We start from the raw sequence: 24,102 nt of genomic DNA, 5'->3' as shown, positions 1-24,102 counted from the left end.
GTATACAAGTTAAGCAAAGTCCATGAATAATCTTTCTATCTCAAGAAAAATATATTGAAAATCTGCTCAAGAAATTCAATATGAGTCAATGCAAACCCCTCTCCACTCCTATGGCGTTGAATGAAAAATTTCAAGTTAACAACGACGGTGAGAAAGCTGACTCAACTAGTTATAGAAAGTTGATTGGTTCCTTAATCTATCTTAACACAAGACCGGATATCACACATTCGGTAAGCTTGCTTTCTAGATTTTTGAATGAGCCAAGTCAAATTCATTTTGCAGCCGCAAAAAAAATCCTTAGATATCTTAAAGGCACAAAAACTCAAGGCATTGAATTCAAAAAGGAAAGTCAATGTAAGCTAGTTGGTTATACAGATAGTGATTGGGCAGACTCGATTGATAATCGAAAAAGTACCTCCGGTTATATCTTTTGTCTTGGATCAAATGTAATATCATGGAGCTCAAGAAAACAGAAATATGTGGCATTGTCATCAGCCGAAACAGAGTATATAACATGTACTGATGCAGCTTGTGAAGCTGTTTGGCTTCAAAGAATTTTAAAGGACATGAAGTTTGAACAATGTGAGCCGACAATTATTCATTGTGACAGTATGTCACCTATTGCAATGACAAAGAATCATGTTTTTCATGCTCGGTTCAAACATATTGAACTACGACATCATTTTATTCGATATTTGATTACTCAAGAAGTAATTTCCATGAAGTTTATCAAGACGGAGGATCAGCCAGCAGATATCATGACCAAAGCCGTCACGATTGACAAGTTCGACAAATTTAAGAAGAAACTCAAGATTACTAATTAAGAGGGAGTGTTAAAAATAATAAATAATTAATAATCTTGGAAAACATTAAATGTGATGATGAAGCTCAAGAGTGGAAGATCAAGCGTGAGAGGAAGATGAAGCTCAAGAGATGCATTATTTAATGTCATGAATTGCATTTACTTTAAGTTTCACATATCAAAATTAAGTGAGTTGTAGCTACTTAAGATTTCTATCAATAAAATCTTATTTTCTTAGTTATAATATTTTCCGCATCAACAGTAATATGCTAAGGGTAATCCGATGCAGATGCATGTAAAGATTGATCACATGTCGAGAGTCTATTCAATCTCATTGTTTTCTCTATATCTTTGAGTGCCTATGTATTTGAGTGCAATAACTTGCATTCGAATTTTTTTGGAGAACTATTACTCCCTCTACATAGGTTTGAACACATTTCGTCGCGAAGCACACAAACCACAAAGCTTCATTTATATATTTTCGTTTTTTATATCCCACAATAACATTACCTTCGAATTTCCACTCATTTCTTAGTTTGTTATATATTTTCGTTTTTTATATCCCACAATAACATTACCTTCGAATTTCCACTCATTTCTTAGTTTGATATTGATTTTCATCTTCTTCTCGCATGACCTTCTGGTTCATTTCTTCAAAATCTTTCTCAAATGTCAGGTGTTTGGAATAATTTGGAAATCTAAGTCATATGGGCCTTTTCAGTGGGCCTATTAAAGTGGGCTCTTCAAATAATAAGTCCAGTATAACAAATATTCTTTTTTTAGTTTAAAACATTTAGCACACTCATCCCTCTTCAAAACTTATGTGTTTGAAGAGGTAATCACATGATTAGAATTATAAATTATTTGTGCGGTTTTAGTCGAATTGTTCTGTAATGGGCAGTTTTTCTCTGTTTTGATTAGGGATGATGGGATGCCAATAGGTATTCGTATACTCGAGTGGGTACCCGATGGTCGGGTTCAGATTCGAGTCTTTGAAATCGGGGTCAGGAATGGCGAGTGAAAATGATTACTCGGTCGGGTTTGGGGTTGGGGATGGGGAGTGTGTAAAACTCAAACCCGGTACTCGATACCCGAACTCTTAATAAAAAGCTCACTTAAACGTATGTATTTATACAACTAGCTCACTTAAACGTATATATTTATACAACTAACTCAGTTAAATGTATGTACTAATAAAATGTCATTTATATATATATATATATATATATATATATATATATATATATATATATATATATATCAAAAATTGATTTATTTAGCTTTTTTTAGTAACCATAATTAAATTTTATTTTTAAATTTATATATTTATTAATTAAATATTACTATATTTTATCTCTCCTTCTTTTACATTAATTAAATTAAATAATTTATTTTATTTTTAAATTTTTTATTATTTTTTATTATTTTTTATTATTTTTATATTAATTTTTATTTTTTATTTTATTTTACAGTTTTTATTTTTTATAATTCTTAAATTCTCATTTTTGAAACAAAATTAGTAACTTATTTATAAATTTTATGTTTTACTTTAATATTTTTTTGAATGATTTTTTTCTTATTTAATTTAATATGAACGAAAATGAAATTAATAATTTTTTATTTAATTTTTATTCATGACTTATTGTAATAGTAAGGAACCTTGTTTTGTCTAATATTTGATTATTACTCATTTGTTGTTTGATGAATGAATTGCTATTATTATTCAAATATTAATTAATTTATTTTTGTGTTGAAGGATTTTTATTGTTGAAAGTATAAGTCATTGTTATATTTAGGACCAAATAATTTTAAAATAATTAATAATCAATGTCAATATAAAAAGAAACATAAAAAAGAAGAAAAAAATATAAAGTTAAAAAATAATTAATGATGATCATATGTATAAAATAAAATTAAAATAATCAATAATAAATACTCATATAAAAATAATAAAAAATTTATGAAAAGAATAAAAATAGAAGATTCATTTATTAATGAAAAAGAATAAGAGATAAAATATATTAATATTTAAATAATAAATATATAAATTAAAAAATAAAAATTAAGCATGATTTACTAAAAGAGGCTAAATGAACCAATTTTTGATAGTACATATGTTTAAATGAAATCTATATATATATAATGATGCTTAATTTTTAAAGTGTCCGGATTGCCGGGTCGAGAGCTGTGGTTAATTTGGATACTTGGGTCGGATTGTGGGTTTACCCGTTTTAAAATTTAAAACGGTTAAAAATAAAATTAAAAATGCTAGAGGTATGTTTCGAACTTGCAACCTAACAAAACAAGTACAACTCTTTAACCAACTAGGCTACAAAGACTTTATATTTTAAATTCAACACCAAATTTGATAAACGCGGGACGTTTTAACATTAATATAAGTTCAACTTTTTAACTAACTAATCTATATATATATAATGATGCTTAATTTTTAAAGTGTCCGGATTGCCGGGTCGAGAGCTGTGGTTAATTTGGATACTTGGGTCGGATTGTGGGTTTACCCGTTTTTAAATTTAAAACGGTTAAAAATAAAATTAAAAATGCTAGAGGTATGTTTCGAACTTGCAACCTAACAAAACAAGTACAACTCTTTAACCAACTAGGCTACAAAGACTTTATATTTTAAATTCAACACCAAATTTGATAAACGCGGGACGTTTTAACATTAATATAAGTTCAACTTTTTAACTAACTAATATATAATAATGTTGAGTAAATAGATATTTGGGTCGGATTATGTGTTGACCCACCCATAAATTTAAAACGGTTAAAAATAAAATTAAAAATGTTATCCGTAATTTTTTCACGGTTTTTTATATTATAACTCGTGCAAATGCACGGGCTAAATGCTAGTTTTATTAGTGCATACATTTGAATAAGTTAGTGGTAAAATTACATACGTCTAAGTGAATATTAAAAATTAAAATGACTTTACAAATTTCACATTAATACCATCGTTATAAATTTACATTAAATATATTTATTAATTAGTTATACCAACACCCAACTACCACTCCACCAAGACATTATTAATTTAATTTACAAATTTATATTAAATATATTTATTAATGTATATTTAATAACAAAATATTTTTCTTCTCTATTCATTTCTTATTTTCAAGATTAACATCTCCTATCTTTCTTTTGTTTCAATATCTTCTCTAATTTTTATTGAACTTCTTTCTAATTTTTATTGAAGTTCAATGTATATATATTACGAAGTTCATGTATATATATTATGTAACTTTTACAATATAACTATACAAGTAAGTAATATTTTCATATGTGTTTTTAATATTTAGTATTTAGTATATTTAGAAAAATAATAAATAAAAAATAATATTTTAATCGGGTAATGGGGTACCCGGCGAATCGGGGATGAGATACAAATAGATATACCCATCGGGTCGAATTCAGGGATGGATAATAAAATAAAATCGAGTTCAGGGATGAATACTTTACTACCCGATGAATAGGATACCCGTTGTCATCCGTTCAAAGTTCGTTAACTCACCCTAAACAATATAAACATAACTAAATATACATTACCAATATATTTGTTTATTCTTCATATTTCATTAGAATTTTAAGTTTATTTTTGTAAATATTAATATAAATATTTAATATACTTTAATATATTATAATATTACAGAATTAATTTATATAATTTTATTTAAAAAAACTATATTTTTATAAAGAATATAATGACTTCCCACGACCAATATAATAAGGACAGGAGAGGTAGTAAAAATAAATTTCAAAAGTAAAATGAAGGAGAAATCATCCCTCATTTGTATCCCAATATAATTATATATATTATCAATTTCTTTTCGTTATATTTGTAAATAATTGAAATTAATAATAGTAAAATATATATATATATATAATAATTCTTAATTTTTAAAGTGTCCGAATTACGGGTCGAAAGAATTGTAGTTAATTTGGATATATATGAAAGTAAATTAATATTTGGGTCGGATTGTGAGTTGATCCGCCCATAAAAATTTTAACTTAATATTTTTTTCAGGATTTTTTAAATTATTAATCGTGCAGTCGTACATCTGCATGAGATATATGAGATAACATTCTCTCAATTTAGTGTAATTTAATTTGAAAAAAATGTAATTTAATTTTGTACTTGCACTAACGACAAAGTACACGAACTCAAGAAAGAAGTAAATATTTGAGAGGAGAAAGTATATCTCTCTTTCTTTCTTTCTTTCTCTCTCTAGTTCAACCCGACTGACTGAACCGCTTCCAAACTCAATCTACAATGGCGTGGCTGGCGCGATCCATCGCCAATTCTCTCAGACTCGATGAAGACGATGAACACCACACTGATAATGCATCCGACAATACCCTCCAAATCGATTCCACCGACCAAAGCCTTCAATCCGATCCTCTTAATCCCGATCGAGGTGTCAAAGAAGATCTCTCCGAGCTCACCAAAACCCTAACTCGCCAGTTCTGGGGCGTTGCCTCCTTTCTCGCTCCTCCACCTCCTCCTCCTCCTCAGTCATCATCGCAGCAGCAACAGTCATCTCCCGTCTCTAATTCCGGTCTCGATCCGGAATCTTCTGACTCGGCGGGAATAGCAGGAATAAGGAGCGACTTTGCGGAGATCGGTGGGAGGGTTCGAAGTGGGATTTCCAAGCTCTCGAACAACATTAATGTATCCGAGATCACTAAAATTGCTTCCAACTTTCTGCAATTAGGGCCGGAAGGGGATGAAGAATATGAATCGTCTGGGATAGCTGTTGGTGTTACCGAAGAAGTGGTCGAGTTCGTTAGGGATATCGCGATGCATCCTGATACTTGGCTGGATTTTCCTTTGCTTGACGATAGTGAAGAAAATGATGACGGTAAGTCAGTCGCATTCAACACTAGTATAACTATTTGTCGAATTCTTTAAACATAGTATATCATTAATCGTTCCATGTTTATTGTTTTCTGATCTTCTGTAATTTGAGTACATAAAAGAGCTTTTGGAGATGCTATTAGTTTTTACCAAAACCCTTGAGATTTAGCTAACATTGGTTTTGAGCAGCATTTACAAAATGGAATGAAAATTTAATTGAGTCAAAAGGGCAGACAAATCAAACCAACTCAAATTCAAAACAGACTAGTCCAGTTGATTGACTGAGTTCTATTACAAGTATATATTTGATAGCCTAGAAATTGGAATGGCTTTAATCCTAAATGATCTTGGAATTTGATTGCCATTTTAGAGAACAACTTACTCCCCCAAAGATGAAGAAATCCCTAAAATAAATATCCATCCAAGATAGTCTCCCATTCATGTGTGAATCATAGTAATTTAACTATCTGATGTTTTTCATCCTGCATCCAGAATTCGATATGTCTGACATTCAACAAGAGCACGCATTGGCTGTTGAGCGTCTGGCACCAAGATTAGCTGCTCTCAGAATTGAACTTTGTCCGGGCTACATGACCGAAGGTTTATTTTGGAAGATCTATTTTATACTTCTTCATCCTAAGCTTAATAAACATGATGCTGATCTTCTTTCCACACCTCAGGTATCCTTTTATTTTGTTAGATATATTTCACTTTTGCCCTTTTTTCCTTAAACTTTTTCTGTTTTCTGCTTTATTCTATATCTAGAAAAAAAATGCTCTAGAATCTTCTAACTAATCAATTATTCCCAACTTATCGCTTATGGTCTCTCTACACATGCAACCGGGGACTGTACAAGGTGAATTGTCAATACAAAACAAAAAGTTCCATAAGCATGTTTGTACAGCAAAGTATTTTAAATGATGGTAGGACAAAGCATTATCGTGGTTAAACAATCTTGTCTGCACTTTCTTTTTGTAATATCATATAATAATATCACATCAATCTCCATGCATTAGCTTAGATGTCAACCGCCGAGTGATCATGGTTTGGATAATCCATAGTGAAGATATATGTCCATTTTTCACAAATATTCTAACCTGCATAGTAAGTTTGCTGGTCATCAAGTGTGTCTGTACTACTGTCCGTTTTATATTTCTTCTCTACTAGTCCTAAGTTTTGTGAAAAGAAAAATTCACAAAATATCTTCTTGTTAATCAAATTAAAGTAATGCAATTCTTCCTTTGGTATTGATATTTGGTATAGTATGTTCTTGCAATCATAAACCTATGAAATAAAGTAATTTTCAGATAATTGCAAGTCTAAATCCTCTCATCTCCCCTTCTTTGAAGAATCCTAGTTCTCAATAATTCAAACGTTGCAGATTGATGGATGAAATTACATTGTTTGTGTTTAATCTATGCTTTGATGCATTAAATTGTAGTGATTTTTCTTGTCTAGCTGCATTTTTGTTGTTGTTGAAAACTGCCATTTTTATGGACTAATTGGTTTAATTATGAGCCTATTTGAAAACTTGTATTTTGTCCCAATCTTTGTCATTGTCACAATCACAATCCATTAGAAGATTGCCAAAGTTAGAATTGAAAATGATTTTTTCGTTTGGTATATAATATTTCTGGATCATCACCCAAATTATTATAGTGTAATTTTTTGTTTCATTTCCTGTAGAGTTTTTTTTTTTTTCTGGATTGATAAGATTATTCTGGGTTTTCACAAGCATAACAAATGCAGATTTCTCTTAATAAGATTGTCTTTTAGATCATTGTGGTTGTTGATAAATATAGATTTCTCTTTATCATGATCCACATGAAAAAATTGTATGCCTAAACAGCCCTATAGTCAGTCACTTTGGTTTTTGTTCACAAACTAGCAGTTCTCCTTTTGGACCCATTTCTCAATTTGTGCGTCATCCAATCTTCTTTGTATTGTTCCAAATGTATTGCATGTCCCCGAAAGTGACTCCTTTCTATTATATCACCAACTGAAGATGATTTGATCTTTTTCTAAAATGAATGCACTCTTACGTAAAATGGTGTCTTTGCATCATGTAAACTAGATGACAATCTGAATATTAACTTCTTTTTCTCTTGAAGAATCAATTTATTGACTGTTTGATGATATTAATGCAGATAGTGAAGGCAAGAGCCTCATTGACGCAAGAAATGCAGAGTGAAACTAACTCCGAGCTCGAGTCTATTTCCAATCCTTCAATTGCCGGTTACGAATCCATATCCCTGGAGCCATCCATGATCATACAATCATCCCATCCCACAGAAAGTAATAATAACGACGATTTCGAGACAGATAAGCATCCTGTACAAACTGTAGAGATTCCAATCGTAGACAAATCTGTAGTCATCGACCAAAACTCCCATCCCATCTCTTCCTCCCCAAGAATCATCGAGAAATACGAAGACGATGGCGATGACTGGCTGAAGGAGGAAGAAGATAGTAGTGAGGAGGTGGTGGGCCCTGCAGGAATCTCTACTACTATAGAGAACGAAGAAGATGTATCCTTTAGCGATCTCGAGGAAGATGACGATATTCCGAGTAAGAAAGAGAAATATGGGTCGGATTCTTCGAACAAAGACTCGCGCGATTGGGTTCAGTTGAGCAGAAGCTCGACTGCTTCTGCTAAGGAATTGGATGGTGTTAAAGAGGTAACTGCAAAGGAATCTAATGACTGGCTTGATATTGATGAGATTGACATGGACTAAAAAGAGATTTTAAGGTACCACTTTCTATAATTTATTCTCCACAGTGTTAATATATTTGATCATGTTTCTTTATTCAGTCTGCATTTTAGACTTGCAAAATATGTGAATAAATGATGTGTTTTAAACTGGGTGTGGTTTATTTGTTATACTTTAAATGCAAGTAAATGAAAATCTGTTTTCACTTGATCTCTCAATATTTACATTATTACTGTCTTGCTTTGCCTTTCTTGGACCTTGTTTGATCTAGGGTTATTTATAAATCAGATAGAAGTTATTGAAAAACAGGTTATTAGGGTATGAAAAAATTATTTTGTTTTAAGAAAGTTTGGTTGATATTATTTCACAAAATTATCTGAAAATCATGCTAGGTTATTTAAGAAAAGTAGACTGTATTATGATGAGTTGATTGATGAACAAAATAATTGGGTGAATTACAAATCTATTAAAATTGATAGATTTTATGGGTTGGTAATATCCTTGAATCCGAAAGTTGTCTTTTCAAAAGGATTCCACAGATTTATTGAGAATTCATATTTCTTCAATTCATTATTTTGAAAAAGATGAACTTTTTGTTCTCTTCAAAAAGTTCTTTAGTGATAGCCAAGGGTGAAAAGCTTGATTTCATTTAGCATCATTTTTTTATCATGGAGGTGGTGGAGGGATGAAAAGAGCTTCCATTTGTGAGGAAGTCAAAGAAGAAGAAGAATGTGGGTTTTGGCTTTAACGATGCTATGAACAAAATGGAGTCTCAATGAGCATATGAGTCTTGTTTGGGGGTAATGAAAGTGAAAATTCAATTTGAAATGAACATTTTTTGGAGAGGAAAAATACCAACTAGTGTTTGTGGATACTATGTAATAAATGGGGTGTGTAAAGAACTCAAGTAAATGAATGCTCTTACTTGACCACTTTCTATAAAAAAAAAAAACACAATTTATTTTACATAAAAAAAAAGGCATTCAACAAATATATTAAGAGAGAAACCAACTTCTAAGCTAGCTATGGATGGATGCTAGAGTAATCTAGAAGTGAAAAAAAAAAAAAATCACTTATTGTTGACAAAATATTAGGAAAAAATATAGGAAACCAACCTTCCTTTGGGCCAATGAAGAAGTTTCTGATCATTTCAATTAAATATTAATAATACTTAATATTTGAGATTATGTTCTTGAAATAAGACATTTCAACATTAATAACCATGCTCTTCATATAAATTTCAGCCAGAAGTTAAAATGAGTAAATTGTTTATGTTAATCCAAATTATAAAAACAAATTCAATATTGCCTAAAAGAATAAAATTTAGACAAATCAAAGACATTTGACCAGCAAAAAATAAGCATAAAGATGGTTCCCCCCACAAACAAGGATAACTAGAAGCTTCAACATCAATAACCCAACTCTATTTTATAAACTTCAACAAAGGAAATTAAAATGTGTAAATGATTCATGTTAATCTAAATTGAAAATCAAACTCAATAATGCCTATAGAATAAAGTTGAGAAAAGTATTTGAAAAAGAATTGTTCAAAATCTGATCAAATGAAGAATTAGAAAGAATAATTACTATATCATTTGAAACAACTAGCCCCTGAACAATTTAAGAGAATGTTATATATTTCTAATCTATCCCTACACCTCTTTCTCATCTATAATTTCAAAAACAAAAACTGAAATATGTCAAGATTGTAGATTCTAGAGAATAAGGGTAATCAAATAAGTACAAAGATTCAAATAATGAATAGAATGACAAATAAATTACAAAATAATAATAAACACTTACCAAAATTATTCCAATTTACAAAGATGAATTGTTCAAAATCTAATCAAATAAAAAAAATCCATCAATTGAACAAATCAAAAAAGAGATTCTAGATTGTTACATTTCGATAAAGGAATAATTTTGCAAAATAAACTAACTGTGAAATGGGGGATGGCATGAAAAAGTTTCGAGCCGTTTACCTGTAATTTGTTTGAGAAGACGTAACAAATAATTCCATATAAACTTAAATATAATATCTTATATTGAAAGAAAGATTACCTGTCTGCTTCGCGATATTGATTGCAAGAAAAAAAAGAAACTTTTTTTTAAGAAAAAACACTTGCTAAGATGATATAAAGTCATGACCAATGTTCAACTCCTCCGCAAACAAATATAAGTACAAATTATTCCATGGATATAAATTTAAAATATAATATCTACATATCAAGCTAAAAATTAGCACCAGCCAAACTTCGCGATTGTTGATTGTAGAAACCCAGCCAAACTTCGCGATTGTTGATTGTAGAAACTCGAAGAGAAAATATTAGTTGTCAGCACCAATGTAAGAAACTAAAGAGTCTGAGTTTGGAAATGTCAAAAATCAATATTCCGATATATTGGTCATGTACCCATCGCTCTACCCAGGTAAAGGTTATGACGATTGGTTAGTGACAATTGGTGATGCTCATTAGGTTTGGCGATTGGTAATTTTACCAATTGCTATAAACCTGTTTTTATTATAAAAAAAAAAATCATTCATCAACTGCTTCAATACAAAACCAAATAATCATCCACAGTCATCTATTAAGACTTTAGATTATAAAACAATCTTTGATATTTGATACACAAGAGTGTCAATAAAGAAAACAACACTCCAATAACTACTCCTATAGAGATATGACTCTTCTTTCATCTTCCAACCACTGCTTTACTTAAATCAATTACTAAAACATATTGATAAACCTGCAAAGTTAAACATAATCTTAAATATCAACAGATTCGAATTTGTAAAACAGAAACAAGTTCGATTTAACATCACGACGTTTAGATTCACGACGGTAAGAAAAACAAATTTAATGTAAGCCTAATCAAATAATTATAAATTTTATAATTAACAAAAATATATATCTGAATTAAATATATAACAAAAAAATATTTCATAAAACATTTCATAAAATATATTAAAAAAAATTAATATATTAAATTTTAAGTGAAAAAAGATATAATAATAATTAACGACTATGAAAATATAGTCCTCCTTCCATTTTTTAGGCAAATCTTTCAATTAAGTTAACATATTTTAACTAATTTAAACACTCTTTTCAAAATTTATTCGATCTTTATCATTTATACTATTTTTGTTATTTAAATCTAAAATATTTAAAATAATTTATAAATTCTAAAATTAATAATAAATTAATAAATCAAATAAGATTATTTAAATAGAAGAGTATCTGGTGATAGGTTTAGGTAATATATTTTTCGTAATTTTAAAGTCTGATGTGATAATATTGTGATATATGGTCTCATGTCTCTACAATAAGAAAAATATAATGATAGATATTTTAAAATAGTAAAAGATTAGGAAGATAAAATAAGAATAAGAAAAAATTAAATAAATAAGTGCACTGTGAAGTTAGAAAATAAGAGAGATGTATACGGACAATATTAGAATAGAAAAAACGTGAAATATAATTAATTATATAATTAATAATGTTATTATATATAATATAAATGATTAATATGTTATAAAAATAAATTATATATAATATGAGAAGAGAAAAAAAAAATATAATATAATTAATAATGTTATTATATATTAAAAAATTGGGATCCATAAAATAGGCATAAGCAACTGATATATATTGAAAAATTATGTCCATTTTATGGACATATACAAATGCATATATTGTTTTACCGTCATTCATAATGAAATTATTCATAAAAGTGGATCGTACGTTAAACCAAGAGGGAAAAGATTATCAGCAGATCATCTATTACCTAAAACTAAGAAGGAAAAAATTTGATCAAAGTTAAAGAAAATGGTCTTATCATTAACTACCTAATTAAATAAATAAACTAATCAGGTTCTCTTAATCAGATCCATAATTAAATTGATCTCTTTTGTTTTTGTTTTTGTTGCTGATGACTCCTCAACTATCATCATTTTTCTTTAGTGTTTGATCTTGATTTTAATTTTTTTTATTTCTCTTTCCAATTTGGTTTATAGTTTTATAAAATTTTAATTTTAAATATAAAAATATATTATAATTAAAAAACTAAATAACCTATTTATTCATCTAATATATGTTTTTTTAAACTTATAAAAAAAATCTCAAATAACCCAACATACTGACATACGTACATAATTAAACATATATATAAAAAAGAAAAGGTAGATTAATCCATGTGATCACACATTCACACATCCCTTTCTTTGAATAAAATTTGACCAATAAATATATATATATATATATATATATTTTTATTTATTTTGTTGCTAATATATATTTTATTGATTTATAACTTTAATAATATTTATCATCCTTTTAAACTAATTTTGAGTGCTAGGCATGCATGTATATTTTATTTTGTGTAAAAACATAATTTGTCATTTGTTTGAAACAATTGTTTTAATTAATGTTTTTTTATTTATTATTTAAAGTATGAATAAATATGTGATTTAATTGAGATATACACATAAAAATGTAATATTATTTTTTATATACTTTTGAAAATGATTCGGGAAAATGATTCGGAGAAAGAATTTGGAAGAGAGGATGACGTGTGACGATGCAATTTGTTTGGCCGAAAAAATAATAAAATTTCTCTTTACTCTCTCTTATATTTTTTAACTTTTTTCAGCAAATAACGTGATGACACGTCATTCATTTCGCATTAACTCCGTTAATTTTTTTCCCTTTTACTTTTTTTTTTTTTTTTTTTTTTTTTTAATATGGTGGGGTTGCATATTGATTATTTAGACCAACTTTAAGTTAGTTGTAATTTGCATGTGTATTGTTTTTCCATATATAGAAAAATAGGTATGACAGACAACTTTAAAAAATAATATATCCAAAATGGATATTTCCACTTTATCTTTTTTCTCTCACACTACCACTTTTTTTCTTATCTTACAAACTTGACACTATACATGATTCGAATATATATATATATATATATATATATATATATATATATATATATATATATATATATATATATATATATATATATATATATATATTAAGTGATTTTTGTAAATGAGAAAATATTAATAAATTTATAAACATATATGACTAATTAAGTTATATTTTAAATATATATTATCTAAATCAACATAAAAAGAGTTATTTCACATATTATTATTATTATTAATAATAATAAAAGAGTTATCTATATTTTTGTCTAAATATAACTTCCAAAAGTGTTTAATTACAAATTGACTACTTTTTTCACTTTAAATTATTTTTTATATTAGAATATTTCATCTTAAAAGAGTGTCTAAATCCTTTTATTTAAAAAAAAAAACAATATTATGAACATATGAAATTAAAACTATTAGTCTATTACTAAGTTATATTTTTTTAATGAAATCAAACTAATCAAATTCAATGCAAATGATTGCTAATATAATGCCAAATCTGAGTTGTGTTTGTTATTTGTAAAACAAATGATTTTTTTTAATTGATTGTGTTAATTTTCATCTATATTATGGGTTCACTTGGTTAATTGTGAGAAATTTAGCGCCACATTGATATTTTAAAAGTTATTGGAATTATTTGATAGTTTGATAAAAGTTGAAGAGCATATTTTAAACTTTTTTCCTCATAGAATGATCCTAGAGAACATTCCTTAAAAAAAAAATTACTCGGTTAGTTAATTAAATTAATTAATTGAGTTCAAACATCAATTCTAAAATAGAAGTTATTTGTTCGATTAAACTTTGACTTTTTTTTCATAATATTTAATATTTCAACTTGATGGAAAAAAAATATTCTATAAAGTTAACACGACTCCTCGTATTTAAAATAATTTTAGTGGGAATAAAGATATATAAATGTATATATTAAATCAAATGCTTGTTTTTAGATTGATGTAGATAGTTTTTTTTTTATAGAAAAGATGCTAGAACTTTTTATTAATACATAAAAGAAATGTTAACAGACAAATAATAGCTTAAAATAATGAAGAGCTCAACCATTTCTTTATAGTGTTTGATATTGTTCAATATAAAATAACAAATTATGTGACGAGTTAATTTTGTTTATTCGTAAATTCTAATATACATCAAATATTTTCTTAGTTTATATTATGGGATGTAAATAAATTTATTGTATTTTTCTGCTCTTAGATTTCACAAATACTTCAATCACAGCTCTTATTTTAAGAAACATATTTTAATTTGATAAAAAAAAAGTGTGAATAAAATTATAAAGATGCGTATTGTCAACTGATTATTAAAAGGAAGACACATTATAAAGTTGGCATATATTAAACTTGTATTATGGGTTAGTTGTTGGTTGAAAAAGTTAATCCATTTGTATAAAGAAGTTTAATTATTAGAATAATATGTTAGCTTTACTAATATTAATTATTTATCTTCAAAGCTTCTTCCTAGCTACTTTAGTAACATGAAAAAGAAAAGGTTTCAAACTGTTCAAATTTAAAGTTATAATTTTTTTTTTAATTTATAAAAATATACCCTCCACCGTCGTAACCGATTCTTATTCTTAAACTATATCGACTCGATTATTGATATGACTATGAGACATGCCTTCTTAAAATCAAATTTATTAGGTAGCTCATACAAGAAGTTTATATACTTTATTTATTCGCATATGTTTAAGTGTTGTCCATTCAAAACATTATCGTTATGGAATAAAATTGAGCGGAATAATTATCTTTCAATATTTTAAAGGAAACATTAATTAAAAAGACGTCATTAGGTAGCGATGTAATACCAAATTCAGCACTGATAAATAAGATTTAATAAATGGAATCTCATCGTCATAAACTTTAACTTTTTTTTATAGAGCTTTATTAACTAGTTCATTCAGAATTAATTGCCTTTATTAACTAGTTCATTCATCAGAGGCTCATTCTGATAATAAAACTAGCACAATATCACATTCATACCAATTCTACTTTTATAAGAAAGAGAAAACAAGTTACAAAATATGTGTATTTTTATAATTATAAGTTTATTTTAAAAAAAAAATGGGTATAATTTTCAAGGAGATGTTGGATTATTTCAAAATAATTGATCTCTTTCTATATAAAAAAAAATTGTCAAATGAAGTAAAATTGGATTTTTTTTGAAATGACACAAATAAAGTGTTTGTTGTTGTGTTTGACTTGCAATTTAATAGAATATACAGCCAATTAGTCTCATTATTCAAAATGATATTTAAGACTTTTTTTTTCCTAGAAACAAATTGGGACAATTAGCCCACAAACACACTTAACCTCATTTAACTAGGCGCAAAACTTGTCACTTAACGGACTCGAACTCAAGAACTTAGAGTTAATATTCACATATTATTATCGTTAAACTAGAAGAGTGAATGATATTCAGGACTTAGTTTAGTCTATTATTCATTGACTATTTGGTTTTTTATAAAATTTAAAAAAATGAAGTAATTAAAATAAATATTAGTATAATGGTTGACTTACTTATTTATTGTCAGTTTAATTTAACATTAGAGATATTTTTTTTTTTTGTTAAAACAATCTTTTATTAAAACAATTATTTTGGTTCGATTCGTTCAATTTTCTTTTATTTATTCGTTTCATTTACACACTTATATATATAACTCATTAGAGTAGTTCGAATGACAAGATATCTAAGAGATCACAAATTCAATTTTATTTAAAAGACCTTAAATTAAAATAAATATAATTAATATTGAGATAATGCTAGCTAGTTTCTTACATTAAAAAACAATTACAAAATTATATCTAATTAAAAATATATAATCTCTAATATGAAACATAATATTAAGTGTTTGTTCTCACATACATTTATATTAACTAGGGTTCGTAATTTTTTACACAAACCGAACACAAAAACAAAATCGTTTTTAGGCAATGTATTTTTGGGGTTCGTAATTTTTGACACAACCGAAATCACGTCAACCTGTTTAGCATGATTAATAAAATATCAAAATCGAGTCAACCTCAAATGACTCACGGTAGACCAACCAACCAATTAAAATTTTATTTTTGTGTTTATTCTTTTCTATTTACTCGCTCATTTTCATTCACAAATTTGAAGTCCTTCCTATGTTTCGACTTGATTTTTTCCCCTTTCTTTTCCAATTTCCCGTCCACTGTCCCAAAAATTCAAAGTCTTCAGTTCTCTTTTCGGAATTGGCAGGGATGAGCATAATTTGGGTTTACCCAAACCAAACCCAAACCCAAAATATTAATTTGGGTAAGTTAATTTAGGAGTATAAGTTTGGTTGAGTATGGGTTGGGTTGGGTTGGGTTGGGTTAGGATTACACAAATTACCAAAATTATATAAATTTAATTTAATTCTATGTTATTAATCCAATATGAACTAATCATTTTCTAACTGCAAGTCGAACACGTTTTTAACATATTTAACACGTTTTTTTACACGTTTAACACATTTATTGCACGTTTAACATTTTTTTGATATGTTTAACACGTTTTTGACATGTTTAACATATTTTTACACTCGTAATACAATTTCACACGTTTAACACGTTTTCGGTACGTTTAACACATTTTTGACATTTTTAACACGTTTTCACACGTTTAACACGTTTTTTACGTTTGACACGTTTTTGATAGGTTTAATACGTTTAAAATATTTTTCACATTTTGGCACGTTTAACATGTTTTTCACATGTTTAACAAGTTTAACACGGTTTTAACGTTTTTGGCACGTTTAACACATTTTTTACATTTTAACACGTTTAACATATTTTTCACATTTTTGACATGTTTAGCACGTTTAACATATTTTTCACGTTTTTGACATGTTTAACACGTTCTTCATATTTTTGGCACATTTGACTCATATTTGACATGTTGAATACGTTTTTAATTCATTTAACACATTTTAACACATTTAACACGTTTTGGTACATTTAACATATTTTTCACGTTTTTGGCACGTTTTTCACGTTTTTAGCACTTTTAACACGTTTTTGATATTCGAACATGTTTAATATGTTTTTGCACATCTAACATATTTTTGACATGTTTAACATATTTTTTTTGTACGTTAACACGTCTTGACAAGTTTTAGCATGTTTTTGACACGTTTAACATGTTTTTAACATGTTTAACACATTTTCCACGTTTTTGGCATGTTTAACACGTTTTTGAGATTTTAACACATTTTTCATGTTTTTGGCACGTTAACACGTTTTTCATGTTTTTGCATGTTAAACGTGCCAAAAATGTGAAAAACATGGAAAACGTGTTAATAATGTCAAAAACGTGTTAAACGTGTCAAAACGTGTTAAACGTGCCAAAAACGTGAAAAATGTGTTAAATATGTTTAAAAGATGTCAAATACATGAAAAACATGTTGGACGTGTCAAAACGTGTTAAACGTGCCAAAAACGTGTCAAAATGTGTTAAATGTGTCTTGATCGTGAAAATGTGTCAAACATATCAAAAATGTGAAAAACGTGTTAAAATGCTAAAAAATGAAAAATGTGTTAAACGTTTGAAAAACGTATTAAACATGTGAAAACGTGTCAAAATGTGCCAAAAACATGAAAAATGTGTTAAATATGTTAAAAACGTGTTAAAAATGTAAAAAACGTGTTAAACGGATAAAAATGTATTAAATTAGTTAAATACATGTTAAATGAAAAAATAAAAAAATAATTTGGGTTACCCAACCCATACTCAATCTATATTAGTAAATAATATTGGTTGGGTTATGGGTTAGGTAAATTTAATTTGGGTTATGTAATACGGGTTGGATTTACCCGTTTATTCACCCCTAAGAATGAATTGGTCTGTGACTCCTCTCCTCCAGTTAACTTTTTGATTGTGGGATGATTTTTAATGGTTTTTGATAAAAAAATAAAAAAATAAATGAAAAATAAAATTGGGCAACAACACCATTAGACACTATTCTTTTGCCTCATAAAATGTTTAAAATGTCTCGCATAGGATTATCTTGCTTTGGGGATCTTCAGTATCTATATATATATAATGATGCTTAATTTTTAAAGTGTCCGGATTGCCGGGTCGAGAGCTATGATTAATTTGGATACTTGGGTCGAATTATGGGTTAACCCGTTTTTAAATTTAAAACGGTTAAAAATAAAATTAAAAATGCTAGAGGTATGTTTCGAACTTGTAACCTAACAAAAACAAGTACAACTCTTTAACCAACTAGGCTACAAAGACTTTATATTTTAAATTCAACACCAAATTTGATAAACGCGGGACGTTTTAATATTAATATAAGTTCAACTTTTTAACTAACTAATCTATATATATAATGATGCTTAATTTTTATAGTGTCTGGATTGCCGGGTCGAGAGCTGTGGTTAATTTGGATACTTGGTCGGATTGTGGGTTGACCCGTTTTTAAATTTAAAACGGTTAAAAATAAAATTAAAAATGCTAAAGGTATATTTCGAACTTGTAACCTAACAAAAACAAGTACAACTCTGTAACCAACTAGGTTACAAAGACTTTATATTTTAAATTCAACACCAAATTTGATAAACGCAGGACGTTTTAATATTAATATAAGTTCAACTTTTTAACTAACTAATCTATATAGGTGTTGAGTAAATGGATAATTTGGTCGGATTGTGGGTTGACCCACCCATAAACTTAAAACGGTTAAAAATAATGATGCTTAATTTTTAAAGTGTCCAGATTGCCGGGTCGAGAGCTGTGATTAATTTGGATACTTGGGTCGGATTGTGGGTTGACCCGTTTTTATATTTAAAACGGTTAAAAATAAAATTAAAAATGCTAGAGGTATGTTTCGAACTTGTAACCTAACAAATAAGTACAACTCTTTAACCAAATAGGCTACAAAGACTTTATATTTTAATTTCAACACCAAATTTGATAAACGCAGGACGTTTTAATATTAATATAAGTTCAACTTTTTAACTAACTAATCTATATATGTGTTGAGTAAATGGATAATTTGGTCGGATTGTGGGTTGACCCACCCATAAACTTAAAACGATTAAAAATAAAATAAAAAATGTTATCCGTAATTTTTTTTCACGGTTTTTATATTAATAATACTCGTACAAATGCACGGGCTAAATACTAGTTTCTCTTTATGACACTTGAGAGATCTAATTGAATGTCTCTTCATTCTCTTATTTACAAAGTAGAGTTTTTTATTATTATTTAATGAAAAATCTAAGTTTTTTTTTTTTTTAAAGTAAAATATATTTATATATATATAATGTTTTGATTATTATTTTGTTTTGAAGATTGTAGACATTAATAATATGATGTTGATATCCCTCTATGAGGTGGTCCTTGACTCTGAGATTGAAGTGTAGCATGACTTGAGCAAGATTTCTCATTTCATGTACACCTTTCAGTACAATTTTTTTTTTCCATTGAAGAACTACCAACTTTTCATTTGAAGAATTAAATAATTTATCTTAGAGTTATTAATAGGACGAGATTAGAATCGTTTTAAATAATTAAAATATTTAATTATATTGAAATTTTTTTTAAAAAAAAAAATAGAAGATAATGTCATATTTTACAAGTAAAATAAAATAAAAAATTTCGGAGTGAAACCCATACATAAGTCACCTAGATAAATATGTCTCAAAATTAGGAGAGGAATACTCCTATTAGTATTATTTTTATGCATTTGAGCCTAATGAGGAGAATGATTACGATCTATTGATGACCCCTAGTTGACCAAATCCATTTACAATTATTGTGAAATTTGAATCAAAACAACAAATATAATAAGTCTGAATTATTTATCTTTCAAATAGTATCTTAGAAAAATGTTGTCATACATTCAATTATCATATTATTTAATTTGTATCATTAATAATATTATTATGATAATTTATAAGATTTATTTAAAAAAATCGGTATTGAATCGTGTGAGTGAATATCTTATTTTTTACTCAATTTTTTTCATGTTCATTCTTTTATTGATACTTAAAAAAAAAATTATACTTGTATAGTTACTTTTTTAAACTACTTTTATTCTGTTGCAATATATTAATAATTATTATTTTAAATTTCTTATTATGAGGAAAAAATTCTTGTATAGTAAATGGGACCCATAAACAAATATTTGTTTCTTCGTTACTAAGCAAATTATTGTCCTAGCGTGTGGGACCCCAATGAATCCTCTTTTAATTAATCAATTATAATGTTGATTATTAATATTATTAATTATTTAGTGCAGCATGACTCAAAAGTTAATTAGCAATTAAATATTTACCAAAATACCCTCATAAACGTCGACAATGCCAATAAATACCAAACCCTAACCTGTCCTTCCTCCCCTTTTCTCCCTCCTCCCTCCCTCCCTCCCATACATTAGTGGTTTTCCGGCAATATGTTCGCCTCCGATGGACTTCTCCGTTACCCTTTTCCGGCCATCGAAAGCGGTTTCACGATGTGGGGGGAATTCCATGAAACCACCACCACCCCTTTGGATTTTCCATCTTTAGATCATCAAGCACTTGCCTTTTCAACTTTTAATGAACCGGATCAGTTATCACCACCTTTACAAAATAAGAAAATGAAACCCGGTTCGTATGAACCGGTCATTGATGATGAGAGGCGGCTTAGACGAATGGAATCAAACCGGGAGTCGGCCCGACGGTCACGCGTGAGGAAACAGAAACACTTGGAGAATTTGAGGGAAGAGATGAACCGGCTGAGAACCGGGAAAAGGGAATTAGCGAACCGGTTAGAGTTTTTGTTGCAGCAGAACCGAATCAGGAAGAGAGAGAACGACGGTTTACGATGTGAATCGGAGAAATTAAGGCAAAAACTTTGGCTTATGCGTCAAATTTTGATCCTTCAACATTTGTCACATAATAATAATAATAATAATTAGTTACCTTAATTATAACTTTGAGTGACAAGGTTTGAAGTGGTTTTTAAGGAAATCTATTTATAATGTTATAAGAGATGGTGGTTTTTAGGAGGCAATATTAGAGGATTAATATTATTAATAAATGGAGGATTATTAGAGGGAAATAGCTAAGGACATAAAGTGCATTCACAATAGGGTCGTTACAAACTTAGGTTATCCAATATGCTCTTTCTTTCTTTCTTTTTTTCTTTTTTTTAAGTGGCTATTATGATCATAGTAATGATTTTTTAAATCAGATTTTTACTGAAAATTATCTCTTTACAAGAAGTTAAACGTGACATTTTGTATTTGAAACAACAATTTTTTTTCTTAGTAGGTTATTTTATTTTCTTTAATAGGCAAACACATTTTTCATTAAATACTTAAAAAAAAAACACTTTAAAAAATCTCCACCAGCCATATTCAAATTGATACAACAAGGCCCTGTTCGATTTTGGATTATTCAAATCACTGAAAAAAAAAAAAATTTTTTTACATCACTTCATGCTCTCTCATAATCATCAAATTAATCCATTCAATAATCAAAATATTGTTAGAAATCTTGTCTTAAAATAAATTACAGAAATATATATATATATATAAATTAAATAAATACAATATTAAAAAGAACGAAATCACCAGATAAAATGTTGATTCGAGGCATGTGTTAGACACATTTCCCTTAAAACAGTTCCATCGTCTCCCGTTTGTGCTGGAGCTTATCGTAGATGACTGTCTCCCAAGGTACAACGAATCCAGTAGTGATTCTGCACTGAAATCACTACTCGTCGAATTTGATCAGCGTACCTGAATTATCACCGGGTTTCAACGGAAAATATCGAGCGAAGAACTCGAAGAACACTCACAAAATAAGAAGAGAGCTTTTGGAATTCTAGAGTGAGAAAAATGAAGGATAATGTAGTGTTTGAGATTAGAGATGAGAGGTTTTATATTATTGAAAAGTTCAACTTTCATAAAAATAAAATCAAACATTAATCTTTGATCCAGCGGCTGACCTTGATTGCCTCTTCATTGCCCTTTGTATTTTCTCTTTGATAGAAAATACACGTTACATTGATTTTATTGTTAATAAATTGATAGCAATAAATTGATAGCAATAATATCATGAAGGTTACAATGACAATTAACAAAATTAAACATATTTAATTTGATAATTGTTCTTCAAGCCATTACATGTTAATTACATCATTATTAAATTAATTATAATAATTTGATTATTTAGATCAAATTTCACTTTAATTCACGTTTGAATTTCATGTGAATTTCGTTTGAATTTCATTTGATTTTATTTACCCAAATTCTCATTTCCATTCATTAATGGAATTTATGAATTAGTTTAAAATTCCAACAATCCCCCACATTAATGGAAATTGAAAGATTAACCCGGTGAAAGGTTCAACAGTTGAATTCTACATAGGATAGATATGTGTAACCCTTTGAACCTTCCCTTATGAAAGTATATAACTTTACTAACCGATTAGTAGACTCGATGTCCTTGAACTATTCTGCCATTTGTGTAAACAATTGCACACTTTCACATAAAATTCTCCCTGATACATGTCAAGCTCTCATGGTTGTGTCAATTTTGGCCATGGAACACGTGTCTGGTTCTGTGAGAGGGTCTAGAATTGAGCCGTACAATTCTTTCTAAGCGGCTTCACTTCTCCCTCACATAGGTGATCTCTTTGCTCACAAAAAATCATTAAAAATGATATGCTTATCCTCGTCAAAATATATTGTTTCGTTATAGGATTAATCCTCAACAATAACTTTCCAAGTTAGTACAATTAAGTTGTCCCATTGAACCTAGTTCTTGGGATCTCCAGTCTGCATACACTACAAAAATATGGGCAATTAGCGACGTTTTTTATCTACAGTTTTAGTGACGGATAAAACTTTTGCGACGAAAATTCCATCATGAAAGTTAAGTTTGCGAAATAGCTCGTGGGTAAATCTTCGACGGCTATTCAATCAGTCGGAAAGTAATTGCGACGGATCTTCTGACGTAATATTTATGACGGATCATCTGACGTAATATTTGCGCCTAGTGGCAACAAGAGGTGGATATCCCCCAGGCCTCCATGAGGTCCTGGGTTCGAGCCCGTCAGGCGGTAAGTTCTGCGCCTGGTTAATTGGTTAAGTATGTTTGCGGGCTATGTACTAAACCCGCGGGGATTAGTCGCACTCCATAGAAGTAGCGGAACCCAGCGTTCTAAAAAAAAAAAATATGGACAATTAGCGACGTTTTTTATCTACAGTTTTAGTGACGGATAAAACTTTTACGACGAAAATTCCATCATGAAAGTTAAGTTTGCAAAATAGCTCGTGGGTAAATCTTCGACGGCTATTCAATCAGTCGGAAAGTAATTGCGACGGATCTTCTGACGTAATATTTACGACGGATCATCTGACGTAATATTTGCGACGAATCTTCTGACGTAATCTTTGCGACGGATCTTCGTATGTAATAATTTAACATTCTAATTTGTCACGAAATTTTCCACGGAAAAGAATTTACTTTTTTGTTAATATTTTCGACGATTTAACTAAAATTTTGAACATTATTTATTTTAATATTCGTTGTATTTTTGTTATTCCATTCAAATTAATATTATATAATTATTTTAATATTTTAATAAAAAATAATTTTATTTTATATTAAACATTATTTTATAAAATCTCATAAATCAATCAAATACATTAAAATTAAAATTAAAATTAATATATTCCAACCATAATTTACCACATAAAAAAATTAAATTAAACCATTGAAATAACACAAATCATTCTTATATCTAAATCTAAAAAGTTAAAATACTATAT

At 28.4% G+C, this 24,102-nt stretch overlaps 2 protein-coding genes across 2 annotated transcripts; both read left to right on the top strand.

Annotated features, from left to right (window-relative positions):
* The first annotated feature begins 5,044 nt into the window (after window positions 1-5,044).
* On the top strand, window positions 5,045-8,599 carry LOC124919294. Its single transcript, XM_047459517.1, has 3 exons — window positions 5,045-5,682; window positions 6,171-6,358; window positions 7,826-8,599. Exons 1-3 carry the CDS (start codon window positions 5,094-5,096, stop codon window positions 8,411-8,413), a joined length of 1,365 nt encoding a protein of 454 aa, XP_047315473.1. The 5' UTR covers window positions 5,045-5,093; the 3' UTR covers window positions 8,414-8,599.
* Window positions 8,600-20,683: 12,084 nt separating this feature from the next.
* On the top strand, window positions 20,684-21,246 carry LOC124922500 (bZIP transcription factor 11). Its single transcript, XM_047463235.1, has one exon. It carries the CDS (start codon window positions 20,734-20,736, stop codon window positions 21,238-21,240), a length of 507 nt encoding a protein of 168 aa, XP_047319191.1. The 5' UTR covers window positions 20,684-20,733; the 3' UTR covers window positions 21,241-21,246.
* The last annotated feature ends 2,856 nt before the right edge of the window (window positions 21,247-24,102 follow it).

The sequence above is a fragment of the Impatiens glandulifera genome, chromosome 1 (genome assembly GCF_907164915.1).
Source record: "Impatiens glandulifera chromosome 1, dImpGla2.1, whole genome shotgun sequence".
NCBI lineage: Eukaryota > Viridiplantae > Streptophyta > Magnoliopsida > Ericales > Balsaminaceae > Impatiens > Impatiens glandulifera.
The sequence above is the reverse complement of the archived record's forward strand: the minus strand, read 5'-3'. Positions and strand labels throughout refer to the sequence as shown.